The sequence below is a fragment of the Rhincodon typus genome, chromosome 23 (genome assembly GCF_021869965.1).
Source record: "Rhincodon typus isolate 14 chromosome 23, sRhiTyp1.1, whole genome shotgun sequence".
Lineage (NCBI taxonomy): Eukaryota > Metazoa > Chordata > Chondrichthyes > Orectolobiformes > Rhincodontidae > Rhincodon > Rhincodon typus.
This window is the reverse complement of record NC_063354.1, coordinates 20,930,984-20,944,717: the sequence shown is the minus strand read 5'-3', so window position 1 is coordinate 20,944,717 and position 13,734 is coordinate 20,930,984. Positions and strand designations below refer to the sequence as shown.

The window sequence follows — 13,734 nt, the reverse complement described above, 5'->3', positions numbered from 1 at the left end:
CCTGGTGCATTTTAGCACTGGGTCAGGTTTCTCTGACTCTGCCTTGGATACAGGCGGCATGTAACGCACAGTAGCTTGCCTCTTACTCCCGGAGCATCTGGGAAGAAATTCATTGTCTCCTTCAGGCAGCAAAAGCATCAAGGCGGTGACATCCGCCGTGCACATCTCAGATTTGAAGTCTCTTCAACACTTGACGGAGAGGGAGAACCCACAGGTTTCGCCTGCCAGCTGTTCCAAATGTGCCGAGGTTTTGCTTCCATCCTGTTTGCAAGTTTGCAGCTTTCATATGGTCCATGTGCTTGTTCAGGACCGTTGCACCTACCTGAACTTTATACGTCACTGGACCTGCCTTTGAGTCGAACATGCTTCTTACACATGCAGGGCCATTCCCATGGTTCCTACACCAAACTTCGTCCCCTGAAGTAAACTGTCTCTCTCAATTAGCGAAGTCTTGTGTCTGGCATTGGCTGATAGAAATAACTCTTAAATGTTATCATTTAAAAGAAAGCTGTGGCTTGCCAGTTCAATTCAGAAGGCATTATGACTCAACCACTTAACAACAGTATGCATGCACTAATGCCCTTTAATGTGAAAAAACTGTTCAAAGTGCTACACACTAGCATAATCAGAAAAAAATAGAAGTCAAGCCAAAGGCAGAGATGTTAGAAAGACTAACTAATAGAACGGCAAAAAACACTATTTTAAAGAGGGTCATAATGGAAGAGAGATAAGTGAAGAGGTTTAAGAAGGGAATTCAAAAGGACATGGTCCAGAATTCAGAAATACTGTAGAAACAATCAATGCTGGGAATAAGTTGTTACCATCCAATAAGCTCTGAAGGGATGCTTGAGACCTAATGGAACAAGTGAACAGGTGACGGATATATTGATTAAGGGTTAACCGAGTAAGAATCGGCTGTATTAAAGTGGGGAGCTAGTAATTGGTGGGTTGTGAGATTTATGGAGTGTTAATTGATATAAAAATAAAGTTATCTGCTAATGTATAACATGAGTGGTAGGCCCTTGTGGTGCAGTGGTAGTCATCTGCCTTTGTGTTCAAGTCCCACCTGTTTCAGAGCTGTGTAATAACATCTCTGAACAGGTTTGAGAGAAAATATTTCTAACATGAATGGTGAACAAGAATATGAGGCAAGCAAAGCTTCAAGAAGTAATAAAGCTGCAGGAGGTTACAGAGGTCAGAAATGGACACCATGAAGGAAACCAACACAGGCAATCAAATACAATGAGCTGGACGGTTCAGTATAGAATACGAGAAGCTAAGCTTTATTGAGACTGGGCAAGAAAGCATTGGAACAGTTGCAGCTGAAGGTGAGGGATTTAGTAGCAGATGGACTGAGCCAGCAACGTAGGTATCTGATGTGTCATAGAGGCAGTCTTTGAAACGCAATGAATTTCAATAGGCGCTTCAAAGTAGCACAGCAAGAACTCTGAAGCAATCTCTCTCTGTGTCTTTCCGAACTTCGAAGTCAGCACCCAATGAAAAATTAACTTGGGATAACCATCATTCACTAACAACTCAAGATCTACAAACCTTGCCACTGCTGCAGAACACAAGTCAACAATTAAATAATTGGCTTCAGGTTTAATATCAAATACCTGAAGGACTCAAGACTTTAAACTGCAAACGCCTTTATCTTTCTGTCTGCACCAGACACTCTTCCCACTTCTTTTTAATCTTATTTCCTGTGTTTGTGCGTGTCTGATGTCACAGTTTTATTATTTTCTCGAAGTAGTGCGCAATAAAATTCTTCTTTTTGTCACTTCAAAAAACCTTGTGATTTCATAATTTTGAAGTAGTTAATTACATTTTAATCAAGTTGTGATAGTTACATGCTACAGAAGAAATAAAAATATTTGTTGCCACGGACCGAGAGGGGGTTAAAAAGAGGGAAGCTAATGGCTCTCTTTCACTCAGTTGTAACATGACAAAATGAACTTCTTCACTGGCCTGTATACACTTTAAATGTCTATTTATGTGTAGTGCTGTTGATATAAATATTACCCATTTAATTTCAGCCTTATATTTCAGTTTAGTTATGTTATGCCTGTGAGTTGAAAATGCTGGAGTTTGTTACTTAGAAAGTGTATCCAATTCAAGCGCTGTTTCAATTTAGAAAGTGTTAACAATTCCATCAGAGTTATAATCATTAACAGTGCAATCAAACAGTTACGTTGAAGAATAAATTCTATGCACAAAACAGTGCAAATACATGGACTTAATGACAGGTTTATTAATGTTTACATTTACTTCAGAAAGCAGTAAAAATAGGTCTGAAGTATTGTGTAATGTTACAGCATACTAAACTCTTGTAAAACACCTTTATAAAGCAAGCTGGAATAGGGTGCTCAAATTTAAACACCATACTTTAGAAAGGATGTCAAGGCAAGCGCACAATGTTGATTTGTTAGAATAGTATCAGGGGCTAAAAGACTTCAGTTATGTGGAGAGACTAGAGTAACTTGGGCTGTACTCCTTACAGCGGAGAAGCTTGAGAGGGAGATTTGATGGAAGATGGTCAATATCATGAAGGATTTTGATTAAGTAAATAAGGAGAGGCTACTTTCTTTGGCAGAAGGGTCGGTAACTAGGAAACACAGATTTAAGGTCAATGGCAAAAGAACTAGAGGAGAGATGAGCAAAAAAAAAATAACAGTGAGCAATGGTTATCTGAAAATCACTGTCTAAAAGGGTAGATGAAGTAGATTCAATTGTAACTACCTCTGCATGTGGCTACGTGAGGTTTTGCCTGATTGTACTTCTGTGAAGTGCATTTGACCTTTTCCCTATTTTAAAGTGCTTTATAACTGTATGAGCCAGCAGTGACATTACCACCAGAGTCAGGAGATTAAGTTCAACAGATGAAATGAGACTGACAGTCAACTGCACTCAGCTGACAATCAAAAATGAATCCTTATTAAAGACCTACAGGCAGACCTGAGCTTGAAAACAGGGGAACCACCAGAATATTATATGAAATGTCAGGAACAATGTCTGTTTTGAAGCCACTGAAGCACCACATCATGACATTTTAGGGATACCATCATAGTGTTGTACACTTTGAATCCAAAATATGAAACGCTATATTTATACAGCAGTCTAAAGCTGTAGTTTCACTTCCAACAATGCAGTATACTCCATGGTCAGAATACTAGCAGGAATCCCTGTCCAGACAGCAACTTCAGTGTTAAAACTGTCAATCTATTAAGACACATCAATGAGCAGTAGCAAGAACTAAATAGACTTTGAGAGCACAGTGAAAGAAAAGGAATAGGCATAAGCAGCAATCCATATTCAGGATCGCAACAAAACAATACTACAGATGCACAAGAAAATTATAGACTCATAGGGTCATATAGCACAGAAACAGACCCAGGCATCCTAAACTGAACTAGTTCTATTTGCCTGCTTTTGGCCCATATCCAGCTAAACTTTTCCTATTCACAAACCTGTCCAATTGTCTCTTAAATCCTGTAATCGTATCCACCTCTATCTCTTCCCCTGGCAGCTCATTCCAAACAGGCACCACCCTCTGTATGAAAAAGTGATCCCCTCAGGTCCCTTTTAAATCTTTCTCCTCTCACCTTTAAACTATGCCCTCTAGTTTTGGACTCCCTCACCCTTGGAAAAAGACGTTAATTATTCATCTTACCAGTGTCCCTCATGATTTTATAGACCTCTATATGGTCACCCCTCAGCCTCTCACTTTCCAGGGAAACAAGTCCCAACCTATCCAGCCTCTCCTTATATCTCAAACCCACTAGTCCCAGCAACATCCTTGTCATTTTTTTTCTGTACCTGTTCTAGTTTAACAACATCCTTCCTGTAGCAGGGCAACCAGAATTGAATGTAGTATTCTAAAAGTGGCCTCACCAAGTCTTGTACAGCTGCAACATGATGTCCCAACTCCTATACTCAATGCTTTGACCAATAAAGACAAGCTGCCAAAAGCTTTATTCACCACCCTGTCTACCTGCGACACTACTTTTGTCAGATCACGATTCACTACTCTACTGAAACTCAATCACTCCAAGACATAACTTAATTTAGTAATTTGACCATTCTTTCATTTATTATTACACTTCATTTTCTGAATTGTCCACAGGAAAACAGACATATATTTTCAGATAACAACAATTTGATGGAAGATGGTCAATATCATGAAGGATTTTGATTAAGTAAATAAGGAGAGGCTACTTTTTTTGGCAGAAGGGTCGGTAACTAGGAAACACAGATTTAAGGTCAATGGCAAAAGAACTAGAGGAGAGATGAGCAAAAAAAAACAGTGAGCAATGGTTATCTGAAAATCACTGTCTAAAAGGGTAGATGAAGTAGATTCAATTGTAACTATCTCTGCATGCGGCTACGTGAGGTTTTGCCTGATTGCACCCCCTCCCAATCTTTTTGACGAGTACTGCTTTTAGCTGTGTTCCTGTAATAATCTATTCTAATAGATGATATACAAACATGTGGTTACTGAAATAATTGTAAACAGCAGGGCTTATCGGATTCAGTACGTTGATTCTTTTGAGACATTACTGGAGAACCAAATGCAAGTCTACCAGTTTACAGAAACTCGCCAGCCCTTTAACCACAAGTCTATTCTGCAGAAATGCAAAAAAAAACCCAGCCTTCCGATTTAAAAAAAACGTTGTCTTTCACAGTATCAGGTATACGGTATCCTCCAGGGCTAAGATTTTGTACGCACTCTGTTTCATGCATCTTTAGCACGGTCTGATGTTGCCCAGAAAACATGGAAACTACTTTGAGGCAGTATTAATGCATTCAAGATCAGATGGATAAAAAGTAATGACACTTACCTGTAAAGTCTGATCTTTGTTCCGCTTTTTTATGAGAAAATTTCTGTATAAAAGCGCTTTGGTTTGCTGCCAAATTGCGGCATCTTTTCTCTTCAAACCTCCCATTATTTCAACGATTCAAAAACGGGGGAAAAAATTCCTAAACAATTTTCTATTTTATGTAAACAGCACAAGGACACTTTCCATTAAATTTTGGAAATAAAGGCCCTGAAGTCAACACTACAGCTACTCTACAAGGGGTGGCAGCAGACTGAAGACAGTTGTTTTTACCTAAAGATGCTCACGCATTGACAACGTGGACATTTTAAGGGGGGTTTTCTAAGGTCGCTTTCTTGCACCTTATTAAGAAAAAACTAAACCTCAGGAGACCAAAAGTATAAATTCCACCGATTCCACAGCAAACTGACAGTATGTCATCAAAATCCAAACAACCATATTAACTAAAATTACATTTTAAAACACTGAGCCTGTGTACTACAAGCCTCATAAGCGTGGAGGCAATCCAGGAAGGAAATCGTTCAATAAACTAAACAAACAACAAAGCAGACAAGGCCAGCATTGGGTGGGGTCCAAAGACGGTGTTTGAGATTAGAGTCCTCTCCACCCTTCCTCTAGACAGCTGGAGGGGTTGAAGTGAGATCCCTCACTCCCTCCGACAACCTGGGGGAAATGAGGTAAGGATCGCTGACACTAATAGCTCGGGATGAGAGGGAGTGGGGAGAGAGGACCCTCCCTCTCTGACAGCCCAGGTGGAGGGATAGTGGGGGTGAGGATTCTCTCAATGACAGCCTGAGGGTGGGGGAATGGGGGTGAGGATACGCTCTCTCTGACAGCCCAGGTGAGGATCCCTTACACCCCACGAGAGCTCGGGGGGGTCCCTTTTTCTGTCAGCCTGGGGTGAGGGACCCTCTCAATGACAGCCAGGGGGAGGGGGTGAGGATCCTTTCACTGACAGACTGGGGATGAGGATCTCCCTCTCCCTGATAGCCTGGGGGTGGGGGGCAGTGAGGGGTGAGGATCCCCCTCTTACTCACTGCCTGGGGGTGGGGTTGAGGATCCCCCTCTCACTGACGGCCCGGGGTTGGGGGGTGAGGGGTTGAGGAGCCCCCTCTCACTGACGGCCCGGGGGTGGGGGGGGGGGGGTTGAGGAGCCCCCTCTCACTGACGGCCCGGCGGTGGGGGGGTTGAGGAGCCCCCTCTCACTGACGGCCCGGCAGTGGGGGGCTTGAGGAGCCCCCTCTCACTGACGGCCCGGCGGTGGGGGTTTGATTGATCACTATCAGGCCCCGTTTCCTCTAGAGCTGCAGCAAAGCCCACCGCTCCCTCGTCTACCACAAAGCGCCGACTGATCCGCGACTTCAGGTTGTAAGCTGTTAACTCAGGGCAGAAAGACTCAGAAACACGAAGTGACACGATCTCAGCCTCATCATCTCCAACAATCTAAATCCCGCGAACATTATCCTTCCTCTTCGGGGCTCCAGTACCACCGGGCTACACAAGAGATGCCTCGTCCTCCTCGACCGCCACTGCCCACAGCCGAGGGCGTCCCCTAGTGGCACCTCCATCCCTCTGCCTGACGGTCAGCTCAGCCCCAACCATTGCAAGTTCGTCTTCACTGATTTGCACTGATTCAAGGCGCCTGTCTGCATAGTCCGTAGGAAGTAAATACAACTGAATATTTTCACTAAATAAAAAGATAAAGTGGTGGGGAAATTTCAGGCATACAAATGTGAAACTTGACATTATAATTATATTAACTGGCCATTACTTATCGAGCCACATGCTCAGGATACCTGAATTCTCACCACCAAAGCAAAACCATCTCTCGCTCAGCTCAAGGAAGGTACTCAAATGAGAGGAAGGCGAGAGAACTGTTTCAAAGACTCCCTTAAGTTTTCCCTCAAGAATGGGAACTATAAACTAATGAGCCTTACATCAGTGGTGGGCAAGTTGTTGGAGCATTCTTTGGCACAGGATTTACATGTATTTGGAAAGGCAAGGACTGATTAGGGATAGTCAGCATGGTTTTGTGCTTGGGAGATCATGTCTCACTAACTAAATTGAGTTTTGTGAAGAGGTGACAAAGAAGACTAATGACGGTAAAGCAGTAGAATTTGTCTATATGGTCTTCAGCAAAGCTTTTGACAAGGATCTGCATGGTTGACTGATTAGTAACATTAGATGACATGGGATCCAGGGGAGCTAGCCAGTTGGTATCAAAATTGGCTTGAAGGTAAGAGACAGAGCGTGGTGGTGTAGGGTTGCTTTTTGGACTGGAGGCCTGTGACTAGCAGTGTGCTGGATCTACTGCTTTTTGTCATTTATATAAATGATTTGGATGTGAATGTAGGAGGTATGCTTAGGAAGTTTTCAGGTGACACCAAAATAGGTCAGGTAGTGGACAGTGAAGATTATCACAGAGTACAATGGGACCTTGATCAGATTGGCCAATGGGCTGACAAGTGGCAAATGGAGTTTAATTTAATGTGAGGTGTTTCATTTTGGGAAGGCAAACCAGGGAAGGACTTATACAGTTAATGGTAGGGCCCTGGGGTATATTGCTGAAAAAAGAGACCAAGGGCTACAAGTGCATAGTTTCTTGAAATTGGAGTCACAGGTAGACAGGGTGGTGAAGGTGGTGTTTGGCATGCTTGGCTTCATTGGTCATAACATTAAGTATTGGAGTTGGGATGTCATGTTGCAGCTGTACAGGATGTTGGTGACATTTCCCATGCGCAAAGCTATGTTGACTATCCCTAATCTGTCCTCATTTTCCAAATACATGTAAATATGGTCCCTCAGAATCTCCTCTAACAACTTACCCTCCGCTGATGTAAGACTCACCAGTCTATAGTTCCCAACTATGTTGCATTCTTGAGGGAAAACTTCAGGGAGTCTTTGAAACACTTATTTTGTCTTCTGCTCCTTTGTGTACCTTCCTTGAGCTGAGAAAGGATGTTTTAGAATACTGCGTACAATTCTGGTCATCCTCCTATAAGAAGGATGTTGTTAAACTTGAAAGGATGCAGAAAAGATTTACAAGAATTTTGCTGGGACTGGAGGGTTTGAGTTATAGGAGAGGCTGAATAGGCTGGGGGCTTTTTTCCCGGAGTGTCAGAGGCTGAGGGGTGATCTTATAGAGATTTATACAATCATGGTGGGCATGGATAAAATGAATAGTCAAGGCCTTTTTTCCTAGGGTGGGGAAGTCCAAAACTAGAAGGTATAGGTTTAAGGTGAGAGAGGAAAGATTTTAAAAGCTCTTGACGGGTAACTTACTCATGCAGAAGGTAGTGCGTGTATAGAATGAGCTGCCAGACGAAATGGCGGAGGTGAGTAAAATTACAACATTTAAAAGGCATCTGGATGGGTATATGAATAGGAAGGGTTTAAAAGGATATTGTCCAAATGCTGGCAAATGTGACTAGGTCAGATTGGGATGTCTGGTCGGCACAGACAATTTGGACTGAAGTGTCTGTTTCCGTGCTGTATGACTCTACAACTCTATGTCAATGCATGGGCCACCCTGGCTCAGAGAAACTGACTTGGAGGAAGCCCTTGTCTGAATACAATTCTCTGAGAAAACCCATCAGCAAGAGGAAGTATGGAAAAGGAACCAGATAAAGGAATGCCAGTGATTTCAAGGCATGATTTCAATTCCACCTTCCAGAAATACCTGTCAAATGTGTGGTTGGAGATGCGGCTCTAGGATTGGGCTCATCAGCCACACAAGGACCCACAGAACCCAGGAGCAGTGGCACGGAATTTCGTAGATGGATAATTGTTCTCGTTAATGAGTGACTGATGAATTGTAGAGGAATTGTGCATTTCACTTTAACAGATTAATTCCACGCTCATGTTCCACTAGTCAAAATATTACTGAATGAATTACTTCTTTGATCTCCTCTTCTCCAGATTAATTAGTTGTAGGTGGCTTTCTCTGAAACATAGGAAAGTAATTCAGCATACTTAGCAATCAGACTTTCAAAGTGGACAATACTTTATTTGTTTTGAATCGTTTTCAAAAGTACAAATAAAATTATAAATTCTGTACTGTTGCAGATACAGAAAATAAATACGCAAAGGTTAAAAAAAACTCGACATTTAAATATGTACTTAGTCATTGGAAAGTATTTTTCCCGTGTGCTCACAGTGGGTTGGGCTAAAATATACATTTTTTTCTATCAAAGATCTGACACAGATCTATTGTTTGGTAGCTGGTTAGTCAGAGACGGCTTAATTAGTATGACACCATAATCTGTTATTTTATAAACCGATCCATCTTCTCAAGTTAATATCTGAAGAAGTGTTAGTATGCAGGGGATGACAAACATTTTTAGTAATAAAAACAGAAATTCCTGGAGAAACTCTGGTTGGCAGCATCTGTGGAGAGAGAAACATATTTAACACTTTGAGCATAAAATTATTCTTTTATTTTAGACTCAAAATGCTAACTCTGCTTTGTTGTCCACAAATGCTACCAGACATGTTGAGTTTCTCCAGCATTTTTGACTGTTATTTCAGATATCCAGCATCCGTAATGTTTTCCATTTAACATGATTAATAAGATGCTCTAGTAAATGGACAAAAATCCAAGTCAAAATGGTTGGTAAATCAAACATTGCTGGCATACAATCTGAAACAGAAGAATTAAAAATGACAACCATACATTTTACAAGTTCGTGTAGGGGTGGACACATTATTAAAGTATCAATCTTTTAAATGTGTTAATCTTTGCTACAACAGACAGGAAAAAAGACTGGATGTGTGGCATTTTGGTGCGAAAGGCTCTCAATGGAAATGCTTCAGTCTTGTGCCATTTACTCATTTCATTACATAATTTTAGTGAATTTAGAAAACTGCTTCGTATTCAGACATCTCTTTCAACAGCTCACAAACTGAACAACCAAATAGTTGACAGTGATCCATACAGAACTGTAAGAATGGCTTAAAGAGAGTGCTAACAGTATTCTCAATAATGAGCCTTTTCTAACCAGCATTACTTTATTAGAATTTTGCTACACAGAAATTTCTGTTTTGATAAATTAAAACATTTTACTTCTCATGAACTGATTCGATTTATCCCATCCTCTGCTTACTCCCATATCCCTTAAAATTCCTTTTTTTGGCAATTATCTATAACTCAAAGTTTTCAGCTGAGTCTAGTTAGTGAAGACTTCTCACTTGTTCTCATTGTGAAGAAAGCGTTCAATGATTAGAGAATGTGAGATATTATACTTTTCATTTGCATGCAATCACTTTTGAAAAAAAAGTGAGCTTTTTAATATTCAAATAAATATAGTTATTTTATGATGTCAAGAGGAAATAAAGGAAAACAAGTTTAAAAATAAATAACTCAAATACTCCAGGACTCCAATTTTGAAGGACTCCTCTTATTCCAGAAGAAATACTCAAAAATATTCAAATGAATTAGTCAAATATTATCTTGTGAAAATTATGTTTTATAAAACTGGAAATGCTAAAAAAAATAGAAAAGGCTGTAAACACATGGCAGATCTATTTGTGTACGAGGTCTCCTATTTACAGCTATAAACCTATTACATTTCCTTCAATACATAGTATGTGTATTTGACTCTCTGCACACCCTCACCTTTCTTTTTGTCTTATCCACAGCTGTAAGCGAGCTAACATAGAATTACCAGTTCAGATGAAATGTTTACACCTGTAAAGGCTACTCATTCTTTATATTCACAGCAATGGACAGCTCTGTGTATTAGAGTGTATCCAAATCTATCTGTGCCTAACTCGGGAATGACACTATATCTAATACCCATGATACAACAATGATTCCAGAAGAAATTCATCTTAAACATACAGACAGTTCGACATCAGAAATGATGATTTTTGTCGTACAAAATGTTCATGCTTTGTAAGAAGGACTCCATCCATAACATAAATAATAACATTCACTGATGCAATTTTCATAAATGTACCACATTACATAACTTTTAAGCACATTATATTCATTAAGGACAAATCTCTCAGGCAAGTAAATGGAACAGTTAAAGGAACGATATACAGAAGCAGTTATTTACCATTTACACTTCAAGAAATGAAATGTTCAGTAAGCACTAGTCCAGTCCAGGATAGCTTAATATCCTCTCATATTGCCAACAATGTTAGCTCATGATGGAGATTAGATACTGAAAAACTTGTTGATGTTCTGAATTTTAAACAATAACTTTATTACATTGCTCAAATATTTATTTGAACCAGGATTAATTGTCAGAAAATTACTCCAATTTGTGCACTGTTAACTGTTATGGATAACTGGATAGTGCCTTCAGACCACCAGTAATTGTCATCAGTAATCAATAAAAAGGAATATTGTAACTAGTAGATATTACCCAAGTCATAAGAGAAAAAATGAACTCCAATATGAATTATTAACAATATTTAAATAATGTAATAGTTATATTTATTAAATTCAGAGATTCGTAAATTATTATTCCAGGAGCGCCCCAGTTGCTGATAATTGCTGGTAGCTGATATATATAAACAAATGGTAAAATTAACAGAAATCTGAATACATGCTGCACCTATAGCTTTAAGTTCCAAATGAAATATCTACATGGGTCTATTTTGGTTGGATCTTAAAAATTCACCACTATAGATATTAATTGTCAGGTTGATATCAGTACATTAACATTCATTCGATTAATATAAAATTTAACATTTAAAAAATATTTTAAATTTTTTTTAATGAGTTTTAATGCATAATGGTCTCAGCATGTGTATAATGTTGGTTTCTATCCATTCAGCTTTAAAGTTACTTTGGTTCCACTGCTTAGTGAAAAACAAAGGTAGATCAATAACTTAATCCCATCATAAAGGCTATGAGTTTCAGCCTTTTAGGCCTAACTTTCATATCCTAATTGGGGAGGTCATTTGTCCCCAAAAGCTGTTTGTCAAGTGAAAACACAAAAATATTGCCATCCAACTCACTCCAAACGACTACTCTTTCCTATCAGATTTTCACTTGTCAGAACCTTACATAATTTTGAGATAAACAATTAATACTTCACCTCAATGGTTGTCAAGGGGAAAATGAACAGCAATTAAAAATCTATTACATAATAAATACCACTCAAAGGGTATATCAAATTCCATCTTTTCATAAGATGATGTTTTGAAATAGATTGCTATGTTTAGCTAAGAAATGCATCTGTAAGGTAAATATTCATTTACAGTCAATCATCACTTAATGTGCCTGATGCACCTGTGGCAAATACCAATACTAAGCAGAAAACTCATTTATTTATATGTTTAAAAACAGGATGCTGCAGATGCTGGAAATATGAAAGAAGAACAGAAAGTGCTGAAAATATTCAGCAAGTCAGGCAGCATCTGTGGAGAGAGAAACACAATGGTTTACCACCATCTTCTATAAAGCTATTAAAGGATGGGCAATAAACACTGAACTAGCTAGCAATGTTCACACCCCATGAACGTTGGATGAAACAATTAAAAACCTTTCTGGCTGATGACCTTTCATCAAAGCATATAATGGACAGTCATCAATTTGATATATTATCTCTGGTTCTCCCTCCATAAATGCTGCCTGATCTGCTGAGTATTCCCAGCATATTTCTGTCTGAATTAATTTATTTATATTTTGGTTTAAAATCCAATAACTATTCTTGAATCCACTTGCTATCTGATCTGAGGGCTTGTTCTCTATCTACATAGAATGAAGATGAGGCATCAACTTTGTACTTGTTTTTTTAAAAAAAGGACGTTCATAAATTCGCTGGGTCTGGTAAAAAAAAATGAAATGTTTGGTTCACTTCTGTACATTAAACCTTATACTGTCAATATATTTCTTGACTACATTGTTTATTTCAAAGAATAAAGCCTAATTTTGTGTTCTGATTCCTTCGGTTGAGTGTGCAATCCAAAATTGTGGACATTGTTACACTAATGTTCATGAAGAAATCGTTGAGTCCATTAATTACAGCAATTGGCAGCAGGGTCTTCTTCTCATTAGATAAATGGAGGTAAAGGATAAACATTGTGAAGCTTGGGATTCAGATATAGATAATCAAAAGACACAACAATGGAAAATATGCAATTTTAAACAGTCATTCCTCCATACTCGTGAAGGTTCTGTTCCAGAAAACCGCTGCAAATGATGAAATTCATGAGTGCGGAGCTCATTTAAAAGTAAGTTAAAATAGGATAAAAATCGTGGATATCCAAGTTTTGCCTGCAGATGTTGAATTTTGTTGATACTTAATTTTTGGCGCGGATGGGCGAATTCGCGATTCGTGATTTTGCGGTTATCAAGGATTTATTGTACGTGCAACACCACCTGTGGTTTCGCAATGTTTTCTATTCTATTTTGTAGATAGTCGAGACTTCATTTATATTCCATCCCTCCAGATAAGTGAAATATGTCCTGTGTTCTTTATTTCATACAGGTGACTTGACAAAGTCACTGATTTAGGGTTTTCTAGCTCTGACACCATTCTTTCCATTTGTCACCGTGTGGTTAAAATGTGGCTGAGGATTACGGCTCGGAGGCTTCTTGAAGTTTCCAGGTTGATTCAGCATTGATGCTGAGCTAGCCACGTCTGCTGCAATTGTCGGACCTGTGATACATAAAAAATGTCTGCACACTTTTATTTCAATTATAAATAATTTTAAAACAATATTACAGTTCCACCTTCCTGACCGACACACACCCTCTCAACACCAGGAAGAGAACACACTTCAAGCTTTAGATAACAAGGTGTAGAGCTGGATGAACACAGGAGGCCAATCAGCATCAGAGGAGCAGGAAAGCTGATGTTTCGGGTCTAGACCCTTCTTCAGAAAACTTCAGAAAACATTTCTGAAGAAGGGTCTAGACGCAAAACGTCAGCTTTCCTGCTCC

At 39.4% G+C, this 13,734-nt stretch overlaps 3 protein-coding genes across 6 annotated transcripts in view; all 3 read right to left on the bottom strand.

Moving 5' to 3' along the window:
• abca5 (ATP-binding cassette, sub-family A (ABC1), member 5) overlaps positions 1-6,373 on the bottom strand; it is a 132,074-nt gene extending 125,701 nt beyond the window's left edge. For 3 of the 4 annotated variants that reach the window (XM_020530313.2, XM_048611019.1, XM_048611018.1), the window contains exon 1: positions 4,839-6,372. In XM_020530313.2, coding sequence (XP_020385902.1) covers positions 4,839-4,943 — 105 coding nt within the window. In that variant the 5' untranslated portion in view covers positions 4,944-6,372. Of the gene's footprint in view, positions 1-4,838 lie in introns of all 4 variants that reach the window. The other variant, XM_048611021.1, reaches the window with a different exon arrangement.
• Positions 1-13,734, bottom strand: part of rpl38 (ribosomal protein L38) — a 474,590-nt gene that overhangs the window by 54,486 nt on the left and 406,370 nt on the right. The gene's annotated exons all lie outside the window — the stretch shown is intronic.
• The window catches only part of kif19 (kinesin family member 19), a 181,875-nt gene continuing 176,532 nt past the window's right edge, over positions 8,392-13,734 (bottom strand). Inside the window, exon 21 of the mRNA XM_048611035.1 lies at positions 8,392-13,450. Within this exon, the coding sequence (XP_048466992.1) occupies positions 13,302-13,450 (149 nt within the window). The 3' untranslated portion in view covers positions 8,392-13,301. The remainder of the gene's footprint in view (positions 13,451-13,734) is intronic.